At 44.8% G+C, this 26,963-nt stretch overlaps 1 protein-coding gene across 4 annotated transcripts in view; it reads right to left on the bottom strand.

The window, feature by feature from the left end:
* Positions 1-1,614: 1,614 nt before the first annotated feature.
* CSTF2 (cleavage stimulation factor subunit 2) overlaps positions 1,615-26,963 on the bottom strand; it is a 315,444-nt gene continuing 290,095 nt past the window's right edge. For all 4 annotated transcript variants that reach the window (XM_078688415.1, XM_078688417.1, XM_078688414.1 and 1 more), the window contains 3 exons: positions 15,780-15,857; positions 14,180-14,305; positions 1,615-1,838 (listed from right to left, as the gene is read on the bottom strand). In XM_078688415.1, the coding sequence (XP_078544541.1) occupies positions 14,183-14,305; positions 15,780-15,857 (201 nt within the window). In that variant the 3' untranslated portion in view covers positions 1,615-1,838; positions 14,180-14,182. The remainder of the gene's footprint in view (positions 1,839-14,179; positions 14,306-15,779; positions 15,858-26,963) is intronic.

Below are 26,963 nucleotides of genomic sequence, written 5' to 3' on the forward strand. Positions count from 1 at the left end.
GTGATTTACCGTGTCAAATGCTGATGACAGGTCTAGAAGGATCAGTAGGCATGCATGATTTTGGTCTAGGGCTTGTAAGGCGTCATCAACAATATGCAGGATCGCAGTTTGAGTACTATGCCCTGTTCTGAATCCTGATTGGCAGTCATCTAGTAATGAGAACTTAGCGATGTGTTGACTCAGTTGGCCCTGCACGCATTTCTCAATAAGTTTGGCCAGTAAAGGGATGTTGGTCACTGGTCGATAGTTATTCGGGTCTGTTGCATCCGCTGTCGGTTTTTTGATGATGGGCACTACCTGCCCAGTTTTTAGGCAGTCAGGGAGGGTCCCTTGTGCAAGTGAAGCATTTATTATCTTGGTCCAGATCGGAACTAGAGTGTGGCTGATTTCTCTTACACACTTTGCCGGTAGAGGGTCTTGATAGTGGTTGTTCGGTCTAAGTTCCGCTAGCGTTTTGGCGATCTTTCCCTGGTCATATAGTTCAAATGTGTCCCAATTTGCCTTATTTTTTGTTTGAAGACCCTCTGTTGTCACATTAACCTCATTTTTAGGTGAGGGAAGGGTCGCGAGGTTAGCCGCTGCACTTGGAATAAACTTTCAGAGATGCTTTCTATATTGATTCCATATAACACCGTCCACATGTTTCTTGATGGATGTTCGGATATATGGTTTGGGGACAGAACCAAGGGTCAGTTTGTAGATCTACTCCTGGCAGTTGCCTTTCAAGTCATTACCTCTAATTGGAAGAACGTTAATAACATTGCATTTCTCACATGGTGGAACTTGATTTGTCATAAACACAACCTCGACACTGCACATTTACCCTCTCTAAAAGTAGCTATCAAAAGAGATGTGCTTTGGTTGCCTTTGACTTCCTATGTATCCAATCTGATACCATTAACATTAGAAATGATGACGTTTCCAAACCTCCATGAACACTTTATTCCTTACCATTTTCTTAGTTTTCTTTTTGACACACTGTACATCTTTTGTTATTTGCTACTTTATATTTCTTTTACCTCTTTTCCCTCTTCTATTTCCTTATTGGCCATATATGCACTCTAGATAGGCTCCCCATCTCTTCCTCCTTTAAAACAATAAAATAAACTCAAAATATTTCACAAAAATGCAAATGATTTTACTATGCGAACTTGTTATTCTTACTTATTTTGCAAAGTCAGGAAATTATATAAACTGTTAAACTTCATATTTTTTGCGGATGAACAATGCTGTTATAACATGTCTATTTTCTGTATAGTTGCATATTTTTTTATATTCAAATATATATATGTTCCAAAATAAAGTATTTTTAAACATAAATAAAGAGGCTAGTCAAAGAAACCAAATAGCTTAAAGGAGCAGACCCTAAGCCCACTGTATGTATATGGTTAGAAATAGGTCCTTTTGACATTTGTCACACCAGACCTAAAAAAACAAGCATGTTATTTAACTGTTATAAGGAAATGCTACACCAAAAGTGTTAGGGCATGAGTTACTGGGAAACTGCCTTTAAGTCATTTTCCAGGAAGTGATCCTTTTTTGCACTAAACAGAAACAAATAATAATCTGGTGCAATGACGAAAAGTTTGTAGGGCAAGCACACACAAACACAACTTTAAAAGAAACTTTCTGACATTTTATTTTTAAACATAAAATATGAAAACAAAACAAATATTCTTTTATTATTACAACAACTGATGAGTGGGGCCTGAACAGCACAGTTCCTCTGCTGATGAGCAATGAGACAGAGCCATTTGAGAACTGGAAATCTTCCTAGAATGAATGACATTTCAGAAACAACCTGATTAACACCGGTGTCGAGCTGTTCAATCCAAAACCTGCAATCAACAAATAAGAAAGAGTGATATACATTTTAGAGAAGAAAATAAAGTACATTCACGCAGAAGAATCTTTAATCATCCGCAATGCTTTCACAGAGAAACAACATTTTCCACTGATATTTATTACTTAGATTTTAAAACAAACATGTAGGAAGCGGTTGAAACACCAAAATGAAAGTTAGGGCAGCTACTTTCAATGGTGATGAAAAAACTAATACTGCCGATGTTAACTGCAATTATCTTCAGGTAGGCAGCAAAAGCAAAAAACACAACACACATTATTGGAGGCTGTGCAGACCTATATGGGTTTTCACAGATCCCTCTTTATGTAGTTCAGTCACAAATACATTTCAGAGAAATAGGTCTTCGACCTTGGTTTGCTTTGCATTTGTAGGTATATATGCAACTAGTACATAGTTCTTTTCAAACGCATTTTGCTCATACTGAATTACAGGTGCATCAGGCAATGGCTGATCAGACATGACCCTCATGACACATTGTGGAATGGACAATCGCCCTGGGCATGCCTTTACTGAAGCACAGGGGTGTATCTATTAAGTAAGAAGCAAACCATTTGATGGCACTTCCTTTGATGCCATAGCTTCCAAGTCTGGAAAGTGATACAGTGAGATTGACGGTGTCAAAAGAGAGGTAAAGCAGACCTGAAATGAACCTGGAGGTCTGTTGCCGGTCTACAATACGGAAATGTACTTTTTAGACTTTAGTAGTCTATCATGGGAATCTGAATCGAAGCCACAACATGTGCTTTATACAGGACACGGGCAATCCTATTTGATTTTCCTTTTAAAAACGAAAGAAAACAAATTTTAAAATGCCATTAACTCCGCGCTTAGTAAGTGACAACACTTTTCATGAACCTTTGTAAAAGGACAGCAAAAGAAAATTAGGGTAGTTGAGACATGATAGGCAGCCTTTACATGAATTTGAAAGGAAGCGGTCAGCATCTCTATTCCATTTAGCTCTGCAAACTTGTGCGTAAGACCATCCTAATGTGGATGGTGGTTTGTTTATGAATGTAGTTAATATTCCCATGATATTCAAAGTCAGTCATTTTACTTCTTCATTGGCTTTCATTTATGGTCAAATACTGAACAGAGTTGCAAGCCCAAGCCCCCATAACAGAATTGTAATAAGAACTAGAATTATAAAAAAAATTATAAGGTAGTTTACAAGTTAAGTGCCCACTGTCGAAATAAATCCAGACAATAATGAATGGTGAAGATATGAACGCAATAACATCATATTCCTGAGATGAGCCTTTTTTTTTTTTAAAGTAAAGCAATAAAGACAGTTTTCTCCCATGTACAAAGGAGTTCGAGTTTCACTGTATCGGTTTTGTAGTTTTTGATAATACAACAAACTATCCAGCTGAAACTATATTGCTGCAAATGGCTAAAAATGCACAAAGTGACCTCTAAATACCAGAAGCTGTTTGGACTTTCTGAAGTTCTTAATTGTGTCCAGGTAAAAAACACAAAATTCTCCTAATGTTTAGAGTGCACACAGGAATGTTGAAGGAAAAAAGCCAGGGGTAGATTTTACTTACTCTACGAGAGGAACTAACAATCTTCGAAGGATGCCTTTCTTTACAGATGCTATAGGAGACTTCTGTGGACTCACAAAGGGGTTTTATAAGTTCTGGAAGGCTACATTAATTTCTTATGGCAGTGAGGGCCTTCTGACAGAAGGAAAAATGTTCTTGGTACCATTCAAGAAATCCTTTATCAGTGGAATTGTGAAAAAGGGAACCGGAGAAGATCTTTCCCTGGAGGCAAGAATAGAAGTAAGAGGTATCCCGAGGCGGTGAAATGCAAATTCGACTTCGCCAAATGAAAAAAGTATGAGAGCCCCGATTGTTTTTGGTACATGTTTGGTCTGACTGTTTACTATCGGTAACTGACCGAGCACCTCCTCAATTAAGATGCACAGGATGTTTTTGTGGAAATACATTTTGCATTTTTTAGACTCTTCATTCACTGTTGCAGGAGTTTGGGAGCCAGGTTGTGTGGAACATCTAAACCAGGACCTGAAGAGGCTACTACTACTACTCCACTCCTCCTCCTCTTACAGTGCTCCTCCACATTCACTCCACTTCCAACCCTCCTCCACCTCCACTTCCAAGCCACCTCCAACCCTCCTCCACCTCCACTTCCAACCCACCTCCAACACCACTCTGTACCTGACGCTCACAACAGACGCATCCCTCACAGGATGGGGAGCCCATCTCCTACGACATACCACTCAGGGTCAATGGACCGCTCAACAGCGGCTACTCGATATCAACCATCTCGAGCTGCTAGCAATATTCCTAGCACTCAGGTCCTTCCAACTTCACGTGCAAGACAAGGCTGTCCTCATCCGGACAGACAATATGACAGCCATGTACTATATTCAAAAACAGGGGGGCGACACACTCTCTGCAACTGTCCCAGCTTGCACAAGACATTTGGAGATGGGCCATTCATCAAAACATACATCTGCTAGCGGAACACCTTCCAGGAGTTCACAATCAGATAGCAGATCTGTTGAGTCAGCAGTCATAACAGATTCACAAATGGGAATTGCATCCACAAGTTCTTCAGCCATTCTTCCAACAGTAGGGTCATCCACACATAGACCTATTTGCCACCCACAAAAATGCAAAATGCCCAGCCTTCGCCGCCAGGTTTCCACACCCACTATCCGAAGGCAATGCGATATGAATGAACTGGTCAGGCAGATTTGCGTACGCTTTTCCACCTCTCCCATTAATTTCATTAGTGGTGCGCAAGCTCAGACAACAGTCTCTCAAACTAATACTTGTGGCTCCCACATGGGCATGCCAACCGTGGTTCACTGTTCAACACCACGCTGTAAGCAGCCCCCTCCTCCGAAGCCACAGAGGAAGGAGAGACGAATCCAGTGTCGGGCGAAGTGTCCAGACCACTGGCCTCCCGCAGCTCTTCTGCCAAGTCCTGGCTCAACTGGCACTGCAGTGCCAGAGGGTCCTCAGACCCCTCTCAGTTCTCCTCGTCATCCATCTCCTGATAAGCAGGCAAAAATGATGGAGCTGGGTCGAAGGTGAAGGCCTCACCCATTGACGGACGGGGGCTGAAAGTGGGGTCGACGTCGTCCGGGGACGGCGCCGGGAGCGACACCCTCGAGGTCGGCGCCAGCGGAGGAGTCGTAAAGGTCGACTGGTGACGACCCGGATCCTGAGGGGCCTTGCAGCGTCAGGACCAGAGTCGACGACGGTGCCTAAGCACCCGATGGCGCCGGAGCCGCCAGCCCGCTAGGGCTCCCAGCCGGACCCGCGGGGCCCGAAGGCGCCTCAGCAGGTTTTGACGGAGGGAAGTGCGACCTTATGGCCGTGTAGAAAGCACTGATCTCCTCCGGCGTCGCGTGCAGCCCAGGGACCGGCGGGTATGGAGCTGGACGCGGCGCCTGCGTAGGCGTCGGGGGAGAGTCAGAAGAGCGATGACGCCTCTTTGACTTCTTTTTCGAATGCCTCGACTTACCCGAGGACTTGGAGCCCGACGAGTGGTGGTGACTCGTCGAGCGGCAATGACTGCGGCTCTGCAACCGGTCCCTCGACTTCCTCCTCGACCGGAACCTCGAGCAGCGCGGAGCCCACTGCCGGAGCTCGAGCAGCTTACGGGACCGCTCCCATCTAGCCTTCGAGGTCAAGGCCTGGCAGTCGGGGCACGACTTGTCATCATGGTCGGCCCTGAGGCAGTAAAGGCACCGGCGGTGGGGGTCGGTCACTGACATCAGGCGGTGACAGGCCTCGCAAGGTTTAAAACCAGGCAACCCTATCGGCACTGCGAGTAGACTCGAAAAGCGATCAAAAGAGATCAAAAAAGTTTGTCAAAAAATGACTAGAGTAGTGCTCTTTGCGGGTCTGCACTTGCTGGTGCGGAAAAAAGAAGAACAGACCTCAGCGCGCGAGGGCGGCGTCTAAGTACTCCGACGATGTCATCCCGGCGATCACGACGACGGACGTGGAGCCGCAGACGACGCATAGCGACGAAAACCTTCCGGATCCAGTCTGACGCCTAGGGACATTCTAAGGTAAGGAATCTAACACTAATATGTTTCTTTCAGATAAAAAATATTACGGAGTTTTATTTTATTTCTAGAACAAAGCCAGGCCTGGTGCAGGTAAGTGAAATAATACTTTGCAAAAACAATACAGTTGTATGTGGTTATATGTACTTGCGTTGTATATAGGTAGGTCAGTTATTTAGGAAAGTTGAGATTACTTTTCAGTTACTTTGCAGGTACTGTATGATTACATTTTAAATTACTTTTCAGATTGCTTTTCTTACTCAGTGTGATATGCCTTAATATCACACTGGCACGTTTCCTAGATACAAAGTAAGCAAAACAGTTTTTCTCAAAACACAGTTTCTTAGGTTCCCATACAAAACACCCTCCACACTTAGAAGTTTTTCAGAGGAAAACAGTTAGTGCAATACTATGGAGGAAAATAAAGTTATCGTTTGGCAGTTAAGTAAACAGTCTTGAGGAGTGAGTTTCAGGGGTTAGAACAAGGGTTCCCCCAGGGTCAAGGATGTACTCTTAAAGCACCCTCAGCGGCACTAGGGCGGCCGGGTGCAGAGTGCTGAGGCCCAATGTTATCCAATAGGAGATAGGGGGCCTCAAGTTGGTGGCTGCTTATGAGAGGCCAGAAGGTTGAGGGAGCAAAGCTCCAGTACTTAAGCTCAGGAAAAAGGGGGGTTCAAGTTGGCACCCAAGGTACACCCACAGCGCAACTAGGGCATCTGGGTGCAGGGTGCTGTTTTGGCATTAGGTGCCCTGTAACTTTCAATGAGGATTCCCTGGGATTTCGTTCGAGCAGGTCGCCGTCGGCACATGTCGGTAGGGCTGGGGCCAAGTCAGTATGTCCTCCTCTTCTTCATTCAGCACAGCTCTTTGGTCCTTCTTCTTCTTTTATCTTATTGACTGAAGAGGCAAGGTTCAGGGCTGCCCCTAAATACTAAATTTAGGGGCGGTTCAGGTAAGTACAGGTTGGGACCAATTGGTCCCTTCCTTGGGTGGGGACACCCCATATTAGGCCAGCCTCCAGTGGGAAGGGGCATAATCCTCTCTGATTGGCTGGGTCCCCCTATCTTCAAAATGGCGGGAACTGAGAGTTTTTCTTCGCCTCACCTCTCCCACCTTAGGGTGGCGGAGTTGGCTAAGGTGGGCACACCTCTCTTCCTATCTTGGTTTTCCTGCCAATTCTCCTGCCCAAGGTGGGGGTCAGTTGCTGGGAGCAGCAAATGGCTGGGGTAGTTCACAAAGATGGCAAGCCTTTGAAGCTTCCCCCTTCGTGGACTTTGCCCATCCTGGGGAGTAGGCTTGGCCACTCTGCTGAGGATGTGCTTTGTAGGCTCTCGACCCTGGGGTCCAGTAACAGGTCTGGGGGTGGCAGCTGGTTAGCAGCCAGTCCGCCAAGACACTAGAGTTATTGTTTAAGGGGGCAATGATAGAGGCCCTCTTGAGTGCATTTTTCATTAAATCCCACACTGGCATCAGTGTGGGTTTATTGTGCTGAGAACTTGGATACCAAACTTCCCAGCTTTCAGTAAAGTCATTATGGAGCTGTGGAGTTTATAATGGCAAACTCCCAGACTGTATAGTCTTTATGGCATTACTGCATTTACAATGTCTAAGAATGGACTAGACACTGTAGAGGTACAGGGCTCATGCACCTGTACCTTCACCAGTGTCATAGTTCAACCAGCTAGTGGAGTGGCTGACCTATGCCATAGGCAGTGGGTTGTAGGCGTGGCACACAGGGATGAATGATGAAAAAACAAAGGGAGTCCACTCTCAATTCCAAAGAACCGTGCTATCCTTACAAACAGCGACTAAACCCAAGAGAAACATTCGGTTTCTAGCCTGGGAGAAACGATATGTGTTCTAAAATAACCCTCACCTACCAAAAGGTCCCTTGCTGGCATGCTTCAACATAAAAGTGGGGAAAAGGAGGAAAAAGTGCTACAATGAGCAGTTTCCTCACGGGTCAATGTCAAAGGCTAATATGCATTTTGTCAAAAATACATTCATCCGGTTTATCGGAGCCACGGACAGGCAGTGTCTTGGGCGAGAGAGATGCTCTGACGAATGTTTGACTAAAAGCACTCCTCCCCTCCCGTGTTGAAGCTCATCGGGCCCTAATTAGGCAACTTAAGTATCGTTTTTAAAGAGAATACCAAGTAGGTATTGGATTAATGTATTTTTGACATAGATGCATATTAGCCTTTGACATGGACTAGGCTGACTACACTAGGTAACAGTCAGAGTAGTAAAAGGGATCAACATCCTAGGTCCTGAAGAGAAGCTTAGGGGTAGGCTTCGAAACAAAAAGACCCGTGAGTATACTGCCCATTATAGTACTTTCATCCCCCTTTTAACCACTTTTATTTATTCCAGCTATAGGGAGTATTAAAGTTTAGTCTTCCATACAGCCACGTATTTTTTAACTCCCTTATCTTCCAACCCTTCCACTCTCACATCAAACACATTATTTCACTTCACTTGAAAGTGCTCCCACGTATCTGTAGGTCGTAGCACGCCCCGTCCCGCAGCAGGGCGGGAAGAACCTGATGATGAAGCATGCCACCAAGGGACCTTTTGGTGGGTGAGGGTTATTTTAGAACAGATAGTTTCTCCCATGTTAGAAACAATGCTTTTTTTGCGTTTAGTCACAGTTTGGAAGGATAGCACGGTTCTTTGGAATTGAGAGGGCACTCTCTTTGTTTTTCCATTACTTGGAGAGGAGGCCAAGTCCACAACTTATTATACCTCTTCATTCCCTTCTTTGTTTTTTGGCACACAGGGATGTGTGCCATGTCAACTCTTCACTTTGTCCTGCACCAAAACACGCAGCCTTCAATGGCAGTGTGTGTGTAAAGGTACAGGGCCTCAAAGGGTGGCACAATAGGTGCTGCAGCCCTTAGAGGTGTTCCCTGGTCACAGTGCCCTTTGGTCCTTTTACAAGGGACTTCCATGAGCCCAGAGAGTTGCCAATTTGGGTGTGCAACAGGGTACACTTAGTCAAAGAACATCAACATCAGGCAAAAAGTGGGGGGGGGGCAATCATGCGAAAAGGGGCAGTTTCCTAAACGGATCCATTACCAACAGCTGCTTCCTGAAGCTGCTGCTTGGTTTAAAACCAGCTGTCTTTGGGGAGAGGGAGAGGCTGTGAGGAGATATTTTCCCCTGCACACTGTTGAAATTTGGTGCCAGTATTACGGGAAAAAGTTAGGAGGGGAGCTTATGTCAGAGCGCCCGGGTGGAACCTGTATGCCAATCCGCGAAGTAACTTCCATAGTGACGCAAAGCAGTTTTATTTTGACGCCATCACCTACCCGTGAAGGGAGCAATTGCTGTGAAAATCTGGATTCAATCTAGTGTCTTCGATTACTCTAAAGGTGAGGAATCTGCGGCCAGCAGTATCCATCTGAAATATTTTTTTTCCAGGATACATTCAATGATGATATAGAGTGGGAGGTCACTTAGTTCTGATCTTATTTCTTTAATGCCAGTGATCAGATGCCACTGGGGCACGTCTACACATTTCATCACCTTCATTGACAAAGCGAATCACATTGTCATTGCTTTTGTTGACGGCAGTCAGAAATTGCAAATTTTTTCTGCTGTCCACACAGTCCATTTTCTCTGGTACCTTAATAGCAGCTCTAGACTCTTATGTCTGCGATTTGCCTATCATGTGGCATGGCCCACACATCTACAAACTTAGATATAAATAAAAATGTGTTTTCCCATTCTCTGTCCTCCGAGTAGAATCTCAGTCATAATGTTAGGATCAAAATCTACTTGAAAGGGGCAGGTTTTTGGAATGCTAGCAGAATCTGTTTATTGTTTTACCTCTATTGCTCTCAAGATTTTCTTGGTGGTGGTGCTAAAATCCATCCTCCACTCCTCAAAACCCTTAGAGAGGTTTAGCACCTACAAACGTTTTGGAATATTTTTTAAATATACAATAATATTTCAGGAATTCCCAGTCAAAACTGCCAATAAAACCTATTGCTTTTTAAGAAAGTACAGCTAGAAAATGGACTGTAACATGCATTGCTTACTAAACTTGTAGAAAAGTGGAATATTCGAGGTTGTGGTTGCGAGACCGAACCATATATTAATGTCCCAGTTTTTATCAGGTCTGTAGAAAGTGTTTTTTTGTTTTTGAGTGGGGTATTAACCCTCGTCCAGCAAAACAACCACCATCCTTCTCAGGATGAACCGCAAAATTCTATAAATTAACTTATGCTCAACCCTCTTGAAGCTTCGCACAGAATCGGTCAGACTTAACTTCGGGAAGCTCTATTAAGTATTTACGCAGCATACAAACAGGAATAAAGTGGGGTTTCTCTGGTTGCCACAGAGACTGCAGGATTGGGGATGACTATCTTCTGGAGGTGACCAGCGGTTGGAGAGGTAAGTTGGGATGCCTGGGCATTCTGGGACACAGTTGGTTGGGTCACCCAAGGCCCTGGGACGATGAGTGCAGGGGTGTCTTTAGCGTCGGGTTTTCTTACCAGCTCCGGTCATGGTTTGGGGAGGGGGGGACTAAGAGGCTGCAGGATATGCTTGGAGATTCGAGGCAGGTCAGGATTGCCAGGGAGACCTCCTCATGGTGTTGGGCCACTCCAACTCGGGCCGCGGGCGTCAGGTACAGAGTGGTGCCGACTCCTGGTTTTCGCTGGGCACAGAGTGTGTGGGTGAGCAAATCAGGTGCTCACGGGAGACAAAGTCTTTGGCTTTGAAGGCAGGGCAGGTCCTTCGGGTTCTTGAGGCTGCTTGTAGCAGGACACACCGGGATTTCGCTGAAGCAGGTTCGAAGTGGGGATAGGCCGGTAGGGTTGGGGCCAAGTCAGTGGGAGTCCCCCTCTTCTTAGTTGCAACACTGCTTCTTCAGTCCTTCTTCTGGTTGGTTCTTGTCTGAGGAGGCAAAGTTCAGGGTTTCCCTCAAATACTAGATTTAGGAGTGTAACAGGTAAGTAAAGGTCGGGACCAATGGGTACCTTCCTTGGGGTGGGTAGATACCCTAATATGCCACCCTCCAGTGGAAGGGGGGCATATGCCTCTCTCTGGTTGGCTGGGTCCCTCCATCTGCAACATGGCTGGGAAAGAGTTGTGCTTCACCTTGCCTCCCCCACCTGAGGGGAGGGAGTGACAAAGTTGTGCACACCTTCCTTCCTCACTTGGTTTTCCCGCCGATTCTCCCTCCCAAAGTGGGGGTTAGAACCGGTGGGGGCCAGTTGCTGGAAGCAGGAAATGGCCGGGGTAGCTTACAAAGATGGGAAGCCTTTGTAGCTTCCCCTTCCTGGACCCTGCCCATTCTGGGGGAGGAGGCTTGGCACCTCGTTCCAGAATGTATGTTGTTTCAGACACCCAAGAGCAGTAGGCTCTTGACCCAGGGGTCCAGAAAAATGTCTGGTGGTGGCAGCTGGCGAGCAGCCACTCAGCCAGGACACTAGACTGAGGCCTTTTTTCTGGGGCATCTCTAAGATGCCTTCGGAGTGCATTTTTCTTTAAATACCAAACTGGCATCAGTGTGGCTTTAATGTGCTGAGAAGTTTGATACTAACATTTCTAATTTTCAGTAAAGCCATTATGGTGCTGTGGAGTTGATCACAACAAACTCCCAGCACTAAATACTCTTAATGGCATTACTGCACTTACAATGTCTAAGAATTGGCTTAGACACTGTAGGGGTACAGGGCTCATGCACCTGTACCCTCACCACTGGTATAGTGCACCCAGCTAGAGGGGTGGCGGACCTATGCTTGGGCAGTGGGTTGTAGGCATGGCACACAGGGATGTGTGCCAAGTCGGCTCTTCACTTTGTTCTGCACCAAAACACGCAGCCTCCAATGGCAGTGTGTGTGTGTTAAGGTACAGGGCCTCCAAGGGTGGCACATAAGTACTGAAGCCCTTAGAGGCCTTTCCTGGCAACAGAGCCCTTGGTACCTATGGTACCATTTACAAGGGACTGACCTGTGGCCAAAGAGTGCCAATTGGGTTTTGTCTTAATTCAGATTTAGGGAAAGAACATAGGCACTGAGTACCTGTTTGGCAGGAACCAAGGGCACACTTAGTCAAAGTAGACCAGCGGTTTGGCAAAAAGTGGGGGCAACCATGAAAAAAGAGGGCACTTTCTTATACACAACCTTACACAGGATGACCTGATGATTAGGCTCCCCAGGCCAACAAGCTTCAAAGAGCGGATGCCTTTGGAATGTGAGTTTGGCTCCCCTCACAGGAGAGGAAGTTACCCCCCTTTCTCCAGGATTCCCTTTGGCATCTGGAGAAAAAATAGGTAGTCAGGTAGGCGCACCATCTCCAGGCTAGTACCACCCCCAAAGGGGGTACACTGAGGTGGACAGGATTTTTCAGAAGTAGTCATCTTTGGGATGGCATACTTAGGAATTCTAGGATAGGGTTATGACCACTTCCAACAGGATGTGGTCCTATAGGGAAGGGGGTTGTAACCACAGGGTTTAGTAGCCGATTAAGTACCCCCCTACACTCTCCTAACACCCCTAAATTCAGTATTTAGGGGAGCCCCTGGCACCACACAAAGAGCCGCAAAAACAAAAGAATGAAGAGAGCACCTGACTTACCCCCAGCCCCACTGATCTACTTTTTGCTCTCCGTCTAAACTGAGCCAAAGATGTCTCACCCTGCAGCGTTGTGCCGCCAAAGCCTGGGAGGACTGCCTGCCTTCATTAAAGACCAAGCCCTCCTGAAGAACAGCGGAACTGTTCCCTGCATCCTGCAGAAACTCCAAAAGAAGAGACTCTGAGGACTCCGAAACTTCCAAAACCAGACACCTGAAGCCACCACTACACAAGTCGCACTCAGCCTGAGTTGAAGTGGTACAACTGTGTCATCAAGGCCCTCCAGAGCCATTGTGGTTTCATACCTCGTGGACCCACCGATGTCGCCTGCAGCCTCTGCACGCAGGCCCGATCTAACACAACTGCTCCCAGCAAGTAAACCAGACATCTAACGTCACCTCTGCATCCGTTATCTCCGGGGCGTAGAGAAGAGGACCACAGGTGTCCCGACATCTCTGAGCAGCGAAAGGCCAGAGCCCCCGTTGGTTCAGCCTGACTGGCCTTTCCAGCGAGAACCTGCAGCCTCTTCTTACAGTGACTAATCTCCATGGTATAACACTGAAAAGCTTTCTAGTCATCCTTTTTGCTGGCCGGGGAAATAACCTCTTCAGGCAGTGGAAGGCGTTACAAGACTATAACTCCCAACAGCAAAAAGAACTACTAGAAAGCTTTACAGCTTCAAACGTTAACTTTTACCCCATCAAGTTCTATTGGATTGAGACTTCACCTTGATTGGAGGCATTTATTACCTTTGCAGGCACTGAGAGGCTTTAAAAAACATCAGCCACCAGTGGCAAACAGGACGACCAGGAAGCTTTGTTATATTCTTTCTCTTGACCTTGGTGGGAGGTCTTTCTATAAGTTGTCTAACCTGCGTTGCATATCTTTTGATGTGGGGTTTGGACTACAGCCGAGCCATTAATTTTAGAAAGCAGATTGCTTTCTGCTGGATTTTTCTTTAATTGGCATTCGCGTGAGAGGAAAAATGTTTTTGTCTTGAAGAAGGTGGTTGTAAACTAATTATGTACCGAAATGCATCGGCGCTTATGCCGTGCTAAGTTTGAAGAACAGATGAGCACACCTAAACAAAAGGAGCTAATTGCCATCATGTGCCGCAGTGGTTGATTTCCACAAATTAGCACACTTCAAATGACAGATGAAATTGTCTTGTATGACTTCTCTCCTTTTTATCCTGTTTTTAATGTTTTTTTGTATTTGCTATGCACCTTAAAACACTTTTCATTATTTTTATGTGATACAATTTTAAGTTTGTAAAATGTCCCTTACAAATAAATCTGTAATGATATATGGTTTGATATTTATATTAAAGCCTTGAGATAAAAATAATTAGTGACATTTGCGGCATTTGACTCATTCAGGATTGGGGTTATGAGTGCCTGACACAAGAATTTTGGATGTGATGGTTTGAATGTAGAACAGATGAGAGTAGTGTGGACACAAAGGAAAAAATGTATGACTTGCCAGTCTTTTATGGAGACCTGTACCTTTGGATTGTGGGGTCCCTCTCATTGCACTTACTTCAATTTCAATTTATACCGGAATCCTTACAGTCTCTGTTGCAAAGGTAATTATGTCTGCATTTGCAGGAAATGTGTACTCTCTCATCAGCAACCTAGTCAACAAAATGTTCACTCACATAGGTGTTCTCCAAATAGTCAGACTCACCAATCATGGTGCACCAGTGGATTTCTGTATCTGCTCTTTCAAGATAAGGATGCTTTGTCTTTGTTCTGGTGGTAACATAGCAATCTGGTCTGGCGTTAACTGAAGAACCTGCATTATCAGTGCAGCCTGCAGAGAGGAAGTTAGAACATAGTCAGACACTAAATACTTTATATAATTTAATTCTATAATCCACAACTAAAAATATATTCAAGCATCGTGTGTTTTTATCCTATTGTTTTAACATCACAATAAAGTTTCCTTGCTGCTAGCCAACAGTGTACAGTTCCTACCTCCCCATTAATGTAATTCATGAACATTAGCATTCTATATGGTAATACTTTATGATAATATCCACATTTCTGCTTCCGTTACATCTCATAAAAGTAAGCACTTTGAATAATGTTAATATCAAAGTTTCAGACCTTTTCTTCTAGCATTTTCTTAATTACTTTTTCCCCTCATGGGACATGACCTCCAAATGATCAGATTGGAAACCTTGTTATCAGTACGGTGTATCATTGGCCAACTCAATCTTAAACTCAAATTTAAGAAACCTTAAAGGTTACCAAGTCATTTTAAGTCTCTTTCAAAAGAAGGATCCCCATGCAAGTCTGGACAAAACTCAGTTTTCACAGATTAAGGAGGCAGCATAGAAGCAAACATATTGCCAGTCCTACCAGCATCCCAATATTTTTGTCAGGTTTTTTTTTCTGTCACCACCTCCAAGACGGGGAGAAACGCCCTCGAGTCTAGGGACCCTAAGATGAGCCGCCACTAATTATGATCTTAAAAATGCAGTGCATCTGAGGAAATAGTATAGCAACTTTCTTTCATTCCACGATAACCCCAGAAAATCAGAACTCATTTTTTACAACCTGTGCAGATTCACTGAAACACAACAAATCACAAGTAATGTGAATGCACAAACAATAAATGTATTTGGAAAGTGCAACTTCCCCATATCTTATTTTTGTGCTGAACAACAGATGCCTATTGTCACCTGACTCAATGGTGCTAACCTAACCTAAACGTGTATTTGCAAAGCTACGTTCACCCAAAGGTATCTTGGCGCTGATTAACAGATGTTTATTGTTACCAAACTCAATGGTACTCATTTTATCGACCTCGGAAGGATAAAAGGCTGAGTGGACCTGCTGGGATTTGAATTTGTGCCCATGGGGTCGAACACAGGCCCCTACAGTTGACACAGTCCACTAAGCTCCAATAAGCTAGTCCTCTAAGCAAGTCCTTGACCTGCATGGATTAGAACCTGAGCAAAAATGTAGTGGGAAGAGTAACACCCCCTCCCGCCCTCCCTGAACAGGGAAAGGGTTTCTACATTACATACATTTGAAAGGACTTCCTCTAACCAACATTCTCCTTCATGGGAGTCTCAGACTATAGTACCTTTGAATTTTTTTCCAGTTGTTCATGAAGAAACATTTGTACAGCATCTGTTGGGAGGATCCCATGCAGGGAAGCAGAGTCCAGGATATGACACAAACATGGTATGGATTCCACTACATAAGAATACACAGGGTTCTATTACATTGGATTTCTGAAGTACGTTACTGTTCTAAGCACACTGCCATTTTCTTACCTTCTCATGATCTTGGGGTGTTACTTGGTTCTGTCCAGGACTGAAGCCCCCTTGACCTCCGCCCTGAATACTAGGAACCTGAAATGGAATGAAATGCATATTTATAAAGCACACGACTGCCCAGATGCGTCTTGGCACTGCCAATACTTAAGGAAGCGAAAAAACAGAAGCAGAGTTTATACTAGGGGAGCAGTCAAGGTCAAAGAAATCTATTGGTAGAACAGCTATGTTTTTAATGCTTTCCTAAATTGGAGAAGACCTGTCAGCAGAAACAGATGAATAAAACATGTATGACTCCAACAGAGCATGGGTATACGTAGAACAATCTGCACAAACTCATTAGCAATTTCCAGTTTAATTCTCTAAAACTAGCTTGTTTCACATAAGGGCCGAGGGCCGCAACATGGTCCTACCTGCAGCCCACTCATGTGACCGTGCAGAATGCTTTTTTTTAAGGACTTTACAACTGCCCTGTTCCAAAAAAAGGCGATCCATGCCCACTGCAAGCTGCTACGGCTAGTAAAAACAGCAGAAAGCTTTTAATTGCAGTGGATCAGGCTGGTGTTAAGAGGCCTTTTATTCTAAGTTCCACCAGGGAAAAGACAGATTCACACCTTTGCCATGAGATGACCCAACCATCAATACTACTCTCTATCCAATCTCAAGCATTCTATTTTCAGGTCTTGTAAAACGTCAAAAGAATCCTTGCATGAACTTAAAGCAAAAGTTGCCCATGCAATATACCCTTCTCTTCCCCGGGGATATCAACCCCATACACACAATATTTCAAATGTAAACAGGTAAAAAGTCTGGTGGCGCTGGCAAGCCCCCCACCCCAGCCCAATAATCTAAGAGCTGTCTGGGAGGTGGTCACACCTCCCTGTGACAGGAAATCTATTGTTCTACCTTCCCCTGCTCATGCCTGGCTCGGCAGCTGGAGGGAAGAATCATGTCTGTGGTCGGCAGCAGCACTAGCTTGCAGTTAGACCATGAAAGGCTAGTAGAGGGAATACAGGGGAGTTCCTAGGGGAGCCCCCAGTACAGGCCTTTGGAGCTTCCCCTTGGATCACTGACCCATCCTGGGGAAGGAGGTTAGACACCTCTGCCCAGAATGTGCATGGTTTCTGGTCCCAAAGAGCAGAGGTTCTCCACCAAGGGGTCCAGAAACATGTCTGTGTGTGGCAGGATGCCTAAAGCCAGTCAGTGTCCACACCAGGGTCTGTAGGTTTCCAAAGGGCACCTCCAAGTACATATTTTAATACATCTGTGTCAATAAAGGTCTTTTTTTAAAAAAAAGATTTTTTTTTAATACATCTCACACTCGCATCAGTGCAGATTTATTAAAAGGAGCTGTTCGGTAACAAAACTACTGGATTCAGTGAAGCAGTCATGGTGCGATGGAACTCAAGTTTGTCAAGTTCCCAGCCCATGTATTCTCTATCGCTTCCTTGGCACTTACAATATTAGGGAATAGACCTTAACGCTGTAGGGGCACATCTGCTCATGCAAATGTGCCCACACCTGGGATATAGTGCTCCCTGCCTTAGAGCTGGTAAGGCCTGCTATGGGAGTGACTTACCTATATCTTAGGCAGTGCTAGCTGGCATGGCATACAGGCACTGTGCCATGTCGACTTGGTCATTTCATTTTTTTACCTCGCAGGGGCATGCCAGCTGCAGGGGCCCAGGGGTCACTCTTCAGCATCCAGGTCCTAGGTACCACTTACTAGGGGCTTAAGGGGGGCAGAAGTGCCAATTGTGGGCATGTTCTTAAAGAAAGAACCCTGGTACTGGGAACCTGTATAGTCAATGTTGCATCAAAAGCCTGGGCAGGGTACTGCAATAGAGCCCCATTTTCTCACAACTGTTCATTAAATAATATAAATATTCATTTGTTGGATGTACCACTCCCACGCTCTACAGATCTAAATTCAACTAATAATAGATGCAGGATAAAATTGGCTAGAATAGTGGTTCAATCAGATCTTAGGGCTGAAATGAACAGGGCCCTGCCAGACGCCATAATGGATCTAGACAATCCTATGATTCCGCAGGATAAAAACTCTGCATTTATATCAATACTTGGGAAACTGTTTAATATGATTGGTAAATGTTTCATACGGAACCATTCTGGCGGCACAATGGTGGTAAAACGTGGTTCTGCATGGTATAACTAAGACTGTAGACAAGTTTAAAATGAGCTACGCCAACCCCTGGAGAGTGGCAGTACTGATCTTATTAGAGCTAAAAGGAAGCAGCAATATAAGCAGGTTCAGGCTAAAAACTCACAATGATTAGGGCACCTTTATGATGCAACAATAATTAAGGATGCTAGGAAATGTTGGTGATTGGTGGCTAGTGGGGGTGGGGGGACGCCTTAAGCTATTTGAGGACTCTATACAGCCAGAGGTCTGGCACAAGCATTTTTCTAATTTGAATGATCTACCCCTGGTGGTGGATGTGGATGACCGGGTCCCCTTATACCTTGGGACACAAGCACTCTCTTTAACCATATAGTTAAATGAAATCATGAGTGCAGTCCCAGTTCATAAACTTTATTTAGATTCATCCAAGGAATCATAAAAGTATGCATTTGGATAAAAACAGATTTTACAAATTTTACAAAGGTTTGCAGATTTACCTAAACAAGTTATTTACATACGATGAATTACTTCACAATATCAGAAAAGGTCACCAAAGACAATTAAAATCCCTAAAAGTTAACATAAATCATGAAAGAAAAAAGGAAAAAAGACCAAACATGCAATAATAAAATGCAATCTGCTATTACACTTCATAAATGTCACGTGAAAAAACCGATTGAACCTTTCACGTTAGCCTGTAATCTTACATCAGGTATATATTTCAATATTTCAATAGCGATTCCTGATGATAAATGACAATTTAATAAAGCTAAGCATGGCACTACATATAGCAGCAGTATGCAATGATTTTAAATGCCTTCTTTATAGATACAGGGACGAATATCCATTAATATCTATTTAATAAACCGGTTTCTGGGATTTTTGTACAAAGAGCAAAAGAGTACAAAGTGCAAAGTGCATTGTTGAGCTTTGTTATTGCATGGACAAGGGGGTAGCCTCTCACACCAACCCCCTTGTTTCGGGAATGCAAAAAGGAAATGCAATATGTTTAATCGGAATCGCATCAAATAAAATCGCCATTGCGTATGCTCGGTAAAAGACAGATAAAATTGATGCTGCAATTTACCCCTATGATACTGTGCTTGTTCATTGTTTTTTAACTGACCCAAAGTATCACGATAAGCATTCCTAATTACAATCCTTGTGTCCTGCTGAATAAATTCTGGACTTTCATAAATATGACCTAGACCAACTTTATAAAAGGTTTCCTTTACGTATGACAGCCATGGGATCCGCATAGCATGATCCTATTTTAGGCAGTCCTTCAAGATTTCGTTCGTAAACTGCAGGTCCTCAGATAACCAAATTTTCCCCCACAGGAGTAATAGGGAGACATGAATAATATCGCTCACAAATTCTATACCCATTTCCAAATGGGAAAAAACATTTGGTGAACTGATTGGAATTGACAAAAGACGCTTTAAAAACTTGTTCTCCATGACTTGTATTTGGGTGGATTAATGTGTCCCCCACACTCCCGGCCCATAGGTGGCAACAGGCAAACATTTTGCTTTATATAAGGTCTTTAAATCAGCAATTGGTTTTTGACCCAATTTACTTGCGAAACGGAAAAGGGCCTCTATGGATCGTGTAGCTTTTTGTACTCTGGCCGTTATTAATGGGTCCCAGCTCAAATTTTTGTTAAATAGATTACCTAAATAATTGAAATTCTCCACTTTTTCAATACTCAGGTTGTCTACAACAAACCTACGGGTTTTTGTCCCTCTGGGGCCGCATACCATAACGAAAGACTTCATAAAATTTACCTTAAGGTCCAGGTCCTGCATTTAATCATTAAATGCAGTCAAACACTGTTGCATGCTAATAGAAGTTAGAGTCATTAATACAGTGTCATCAGCATAGGACAAAAAAGGTATATATCTACTGTATGCTTTAGGGAAATCTGAGCAATTCTCTAGCAGAAACTTTTCCAAACCATTTGTATAGACTAAAAACAAAAAAGGGGCCAAAATACAGCCTTGGCGTACACCTTTAGTCAATGTGATCGATTTTGTTTTCTCTCCCCCCCGGGCCATATCTAATTGACACAGTAGTAGCGTGTAATCTGCGAAGCAAGGTAACCAAAGGTTCCTCAAACCCCATAGCATCCGTCATCCGCCATAGCTTGTCCCTACATACAGTGTCGAAGGCACTGGATAAGTCCATGAAGGCCAGGTGTATAGAAACACCCCTGGCCTTCATGTACTTACCCATAACCAGGGCCAAATTCAGACACTGCTCTGTTGTCCCCTTACCTCTCCTGAACCCATACTGTGAGTCTACAATAAGGCCAGGCGAGTCTGCCCAGGTCTCCAGGCGGGATAGTATAACCCTCCCCATCAGCTTACAGGATGCATCTATTAATGAGATTGGCCTGTAGCAGCACGGGTCGCGTTTATCACCTTTTTTAAAAATTGGTACCACTACCGCCTCTTTCCATGACAGAGGGATACGCCCGACCACGATCGCCCTAAAGACGTTAAGTAGTAATGGAGCCCACACATCAAGGTTACTTTTAAATAAGTCTAAAGGTACTGCATCTGGACCTGGTGCTTTTAATAAGATGCCTTTCCCTAGGGTCTCCTCAACTTCTGGGAGGGAAAGCGATAGACTAAGTGCTTGCGCTGTTTCATAATAAGAATCAACATTCCCCTCGCTATTAGTAGCCAAACAGACACTGTTTGGATTAAAAATTTTGGCTTAACGGGCTTCCCAGGTTTCTCCCTCTAAATGGGTAACCATGCTACATTTTTCCTCACTATTGAGGAAGGGGCGATTAACTATCTACCAGAAAAGCCTGCTATCCCTCAAATCTGAGGCTTTCTCCAGATCATTCCAAGCCTTCTTTTTTAATTCCAATTTCCGCTTCATAATAGTATCCTTGTAAGATTTCCTTGCACTTTTAACCAGTTCCTTGTCCCGAGGTATTTGGCGTAACGCCTTTTTTAATAATGTTTGTGCTCTCGAACACTCAGCATCAAACCATTTATGCTCCCTTGGAACTTCCTTTCCTATCGGTTTAACAAGGTGAGTGGCCACATTTCCGCAAAGAACTTCAAAGTTCTGAATTATCATTTCTGGCTCAGATGTGGACGTTAAACAAATATCTATCTCTAGATTATTTGTCTTGAAAATCGTTTCCTCCAACTTTCTCACATCAACCCTGTCCCACTTTAGGGTTAAGCCTTGAATTTGGCTATATTTCGTTGGTTGCTCAGTGGGTAGGCTTCTCACAATCTCAGGGCACAATTTCAGAACAAGGGGGTTATGGTCACTGGCAGGGTTCACTTCTATTTTAAATTCATCGACAAAATGAGTGTACCTACTAGAAACCATAGCAAAGTCAATTACACTCATTTGGCCCCCCGTCCCTTCGAAAGTTGGTAATGGCAAAAATTCACAAGTGGTTGGCATATCTAAAATACAAAGGTCATTTATCACAATAATGTTATTCAATGCCTCTCCTTGTGACGTGTGCTTAAAATGCAGTAGTGGCTGCTCATTCGTATCAACCAAGCCACAGGCCCTGGACCCACTAAATTTGCACAAAGAACAATTAAAATCCCCTACCCACATAATGAACAGAGAAGATAAGCTATTCGACACCTTAGCTATCTCCCCTTGTAACATATCAATAACACATGTGGAGTTAGAGTTAAAGATGTTGTAATACCAATTGATCAAAAGCATAGGAACTGGGAACAAATTCGTAATCAGAAGCAGTTGATACCAAGGAGAATCCACTACCTTATGTGTTTTTACAGAATTATATTTTACAGAAATAGCAGTCATTAACCCGCCCTTAGTCCTTCCTGCCTGTGATGGTTCAGCATGCACATTGAAGGATTGGTAACCATCCAAGTCTCGATCATTACTGCTCCAAGTTTCTTGGAGACAGATAATGTCGAAACTTGCTATATATTTGGACCATGCCTCGTCCTGTACCCTACGGGAAAGACCTGCTATATTCCAGGGTATCATCCTCGGCAAAGCTGCAGGGCCTGATATGGTTCCTGGAGGCCTTTTCCGATCAGACACAGAGATTAAGCCATACATATAAACAAGCTCTCCAATGCAATATTCAGAGGGGCGGTTGCACATTCCAAGTAAATGGAAAGCAACATGGATTGTACCAGTCTCTGAGTCTCCTTTAAACTACAGACCTTTCCTGGAAAGACATATTGAAGTTTCCCAGAAGGTCTTCTGCAGGCAGAGCTTAACCCCTTGTGTGCGGACAGCCGTGAGTTTTCGATACCACAGTGCTGGTGTGCGTTTGACGACTCCCAGCCATCCGCGCACATGGCACTGGAAATCCCTCTGGTGGGGGCACCAGAGGTATTCAACCCCAAACCCCCCCCCCCCCCAGAGCCTTTGGAGCTGGGTAAGAGCTTCCCCAGATTCAGAGACCGTATCCTTGGTTTCTCTGTAATGATGATCAGCGTGCATGTCGTGCTGACGTCATTTTAGAGAAACCAAAACTGAAATGAGCTGATCAGCTCATTTCAATTTCCCTTTCTGCATGCTCTAGGGGATATTTTAGCACCGGGAGCACGTAGAAAAACAGGAGATGTATCATTGGAAAGGGGAGAATCTCTTTCCAATGGTACCCCTCGAAAGTGGATCCTTGCTTGGTGATCGCCGGAGGATCCACCCACTGGACATCAGGGAGGGGGGGGAGGGGTGGGGGGGGGGGGAGCAGGCCCTAGCCCCCCCGCCCCGGAGGCAGAGGAGGGCAAAAGCCCTATAGGCACCTGGGAATTTGCTTTTTTATATGTAGGAGTGGGGGCTGCCTAAAATTGCCATGCCAATAACCATACACCCCCCCGCCCCCCCAAAAAAAATTTGCCACAGTAGTTTTGACCCCTTGCCGGGAGGCAGATGGGGCAATAGTCCCTGATCTGCCCCGCAAGGGGGGGGGGGGGGGGGCGAGACAGAAAGCCCACTAGGCACCAGGGATTTTTTTTTTACATGTAGGAGTGGGGGCAAGCTAATACGAAACACCCACCCCCAAAAAAGTATTTCTGCCCCAACCCCCAGAAGGCAGATCGGGGCAATAGCCCCTATTCAGGTGGGTTTGGGGGGGGGGGGGGGCACCGAGAGCCCACTAGGCACCAGGGATATGTTCATGGGTATGCCAGTGAGAAACCCCACAGGCTAAGGGCCGCTCCCTTTTGTTTAAGCACATATTTTGGTTGTTTCAGTGATATTTTGAGCCTTATCTGCACCCCAGCGGGGCAGGAAACCACTAGAAACAAGGGAGAGTTTCTGTGTGTGTGTGAACTGGAGTTTGGCTGACTGAGTGTACTGACCATGAGCTGGCATTTTGCTGGCGGCGTGTGTGGACCTACACTTGGTTAATGTTGTGGGTGGACTCGCGTTTGATGATGGTGGGTGTAGATTGGTGCGTGCCTAGTGATGTGTGTGGAGTGGCGCTTGCCTGGCTGTGCGCATGGATGGTGCTTGGTTACAGGGGTGCACTGGCAATAGCGGCCACCGGGCGTTTCCTTAGTGGGCCTGAGGGGTGGTGCCCGGTTTTGCAGTAGTGTTGCAATATCGGCCCCCAAAAACAAAAGCAGTAATGGTGTTTTACACTAGCACGCACTTCCCCCTCCCAGGGCTGGTTGAAGAGAAATCTGCCAGGGCTGGTTTCTGTTCCCAGTCCGCCCTTCTTGGATGGCGGAGTGCGTGGGTGGCACTTGGCTGGTAGTGTGCGAGGATAGTGCTTGGTTGACTATGAGCATGGATGGATTTTGGCTGGCAGGGTATGTGGATTGCACTTGGCTGACGGTGTTCATGGATGGCACTTGGCTGGTGGTGTGTGTGTGCTGACTCGTGGCTGGCTATGTGGCTTGCAATGATTCCACAAGGTTTTCTTACCCAGAATCCCCTGCAAACCTCAAATTAACTTACAAAGTCACATTTGCCCCACATTTCTCTGTGGATAAGCCGTAGGATCATCTCACAGGCACAAATTTCCTATCACCCAACATTCCCTTTGGTCTCCTGAGAAACATTAAACCTCAGTTGTGGGGTGCCCAAATTAGCTTAAGCCTAAAAACGTATAAACAAACTGCCCTTTTGGACCCGCTTTGGGCCCACCTCAATCTCTACAGGCTTTTTGGCCCTCCCCTGTCATAGGCAATTGGCCCATCCACACAAATGTAAATGTATGTGTCTTGTAAAGCACACTGCTGCCCTGAGGCGTGGCGGCGCTGTAGACCGCTGGGGAACCCGTCCTGGCTATCCCTGTGAGATGGTCCCTACTGGGTATCTCCAAGGTGAAACCAGGCATCCCTTGCGAATGTGGGGGGCCGTTGTAGAGATGAGGCAAGCTAATGCCCAGAGTTCCCTGGTTAGAGTAGGCACCGAGGCGAGAATTATCGAGTCCGCTGACCCTGGTCCACAACCCTGCCGCGTCGGGAATTGAACCCTGGTCCCGGGCCGTTCTCTGCATCTGGGTCTGCCGCCTCTAACCAGTGAGCCACGCCACTCCACAAGTAAGGTATCATTTTTATCGGGAGACTGAGGGGAATGGTGAGTGGTAGGAAATTTGTGCAATGATCTCACAACTTTCACACAAACATATTACAGGAAAATGACTTTTTAGCTAAATTTGAGGTTTGCAGCGGAATCTGGGAGGAAAATGTGGAGGGATAAATGCAAGCCACACCTCCCTGGACTCCCACAGGTGTCGGAGATCAGGGGGAATGCTGGGTGGTAGGAAATATGCGTGTCAGCCTGGTGATCCCACAACTTTCCCACAAAGAAACGGGAGAAAAATAAGATTTTTTCAGCTAAATTTGAGGTATACAGGGGATTTTGGGTAGGAAAATGTGGAGGGATAAATGCAAGCCACACCTCCCTGGGCTCCCCTGGGTGTCTAGTTTTCAGAAATGTCTGGGTTTGGTAGGTTTCCCTAGATGGCTGCCGAGACCGGGCCCAAAAACCCAGGTGATCCCTCTTTGCAAAACCAGGTCGTTTGGTGATAGGTAATTTTGATTACTCCACAATATGTGTTGTGCCCTTCCCTGCTGTGGGCACTTGGCCACCTGCACAAGTGAGGTACCATTTTTATCGGGAGACTTTGAGGAATGCTGGGTGGGTGGAAGTTTGTGGATCCACGTATATTCCATAACTTTCCATCACAGACATGTGAGAAAAATTTGATGTTTTTCAGCTAAATTTGAGGTTTGCAGGGGATTTTGGGTAGGAAAACATTGGGGATCCAATCCAAACAAGCCATACTACCCAGGACTCCCTGGGGTGTCTAGTTTTCAGAAATGTCTGACTGGGTTTGGTAGGTTTCCCTAGATGGCCGCCAAGCCTAGAGCCAAACACCCAGGTGACTCCCAACCCCCTTGCAAAACCAGTTCGTTTTGTGATAGGTAATTTTGAAGTTTTCACAATAAGTTTTAGGTCCTTCCCTGCCATGTGCACTTGGCCCACCCACAAAAGTGAGGTTTCACTTTTATCAGGACACTTTGGGGGATACAGGATGGGTAGAAGTTTGTGGATCCACACAGATTCCAGAGCTTTCCGTCACAGAAATGTGAGGAAAATGTGTAATTTTTGACAAAGTTCGAGGTTTGCAAGATATTCTGGTAACAGAACCTGGTGAGATCCACACAAGTCACCCCATCCTGGATTGCCCTAGGTGTCCAGTTTTAAAAAATGTATATGTTTGCTAGGTTTCCCAAGGTGTCTGCGGCACTAGGGTACAAAATCCACAGCTAGGCACATTGCAAAAACCGATTCAGTTTTCAGTGGAAAAATAGGATGTGTCCATGTTGCGTTTTAGGCCGTTTCTAGTCACGAGCCTTGGGCCTTCCCACACAAGTGAGGTACATGGAATGCTGGGTGCATGGAAGTTTGTGGATGCATGCAGATTCAAGAACTTTCCATCGCAGAAATGTGAGGAAAATGTGTCATTTTTGACAAAGTTTGAGGTTTGCAAGGGATTCTGGGTAACAGAACCTGGTGAGAGCCACACAAGTCACCCATCCCCTTGGGTCTAGTTTTACAAAATGTACAGGTTTGATAGGTTTCCCCAGATGCCGGCTGAGCTAAAGTCCAAAATCCACAGCTAGGTACATTGCGAAAAAGGGTCAGCTTTTACTGGAAATATGTGATATGCTTACTACGGTTTAATATGTTTTTTGGTATAAGTCATGTCTTGTCTCTTATGTATCGGTTCTCCTATCTCCATGGTATCCATGAGTGATGTATATGTATTTATGTTTATAGATATGATGAAGTGCTTGACGATTATGATTGTATAGAAGCTCTTTATGTATGTATCTCCTATTACTCCTGGTCTTCTTTTTTATTTTATGTTGACACCATCGGTCCTTGAGGACTGCAAGCTGAGCACGGAGGACACGCGACCGGTGCTTTACTGGACGATAACACATGAAATCAGGCCTATCAGAGTCTGATTCTCTCCATACAATGACTGGAATGTGTTTTTAAAATTGATGTATCTAGTATATTTTCGAAACCGATGGTGACGAAAAGACTGTATATACTATCTGTCTTTGATTTAGACAGACGGATATTATTGAAAATCATCAGTTTCTAATCATAATAGAAAATACTGAAGATCGTTATGCGACAGTACGAATAACAATACAATTTTAGACAACAAAGTCTGATGACATTTGGGAAAATCTAAAAGCCTTGAGAAAGTCACATGACGTGACGAAACACGTGTCGGCTGTTGTCGTTTGCGAACCTGTGAGAGGAGAACATACAACAGTTGTTAATATTGAACAACGACCCTCTATCTATCAAGGATATTTTGAATTGATTGCTAAATTCCTTGCTTGTTTGTCAATAATGAAATGACTTATGTGTTGTTTTTATGATATAACTTAAACTTGGTGTAAAAATTAATTTTCCATTTCTACGAGAACAAAATTTGTTGGTAGTACATGAATTTTTGAGAATATAGTCATTTTTGTTACTTTTTTCGAATCCAACATATAACTGACCTAGATCAACTACAGTAGAGTGCTGGGATA

The sequence above is a fragment of the Lissotriton helveticus genome, chromosome 4_1 (genome assembly GCF_964261635.1).
Source record: "Lissotriton helveticus chromosome 4_1, aLisHel1.1, whole genome shotgun sequence".
Classification (NCBI taxonomy): domain Eukaryota; kingdom Metazoa; phylum Chordata; class Amphibia; order Caudata; family Salamandridae; genus Lissotriton; species Lissotriton helveticus.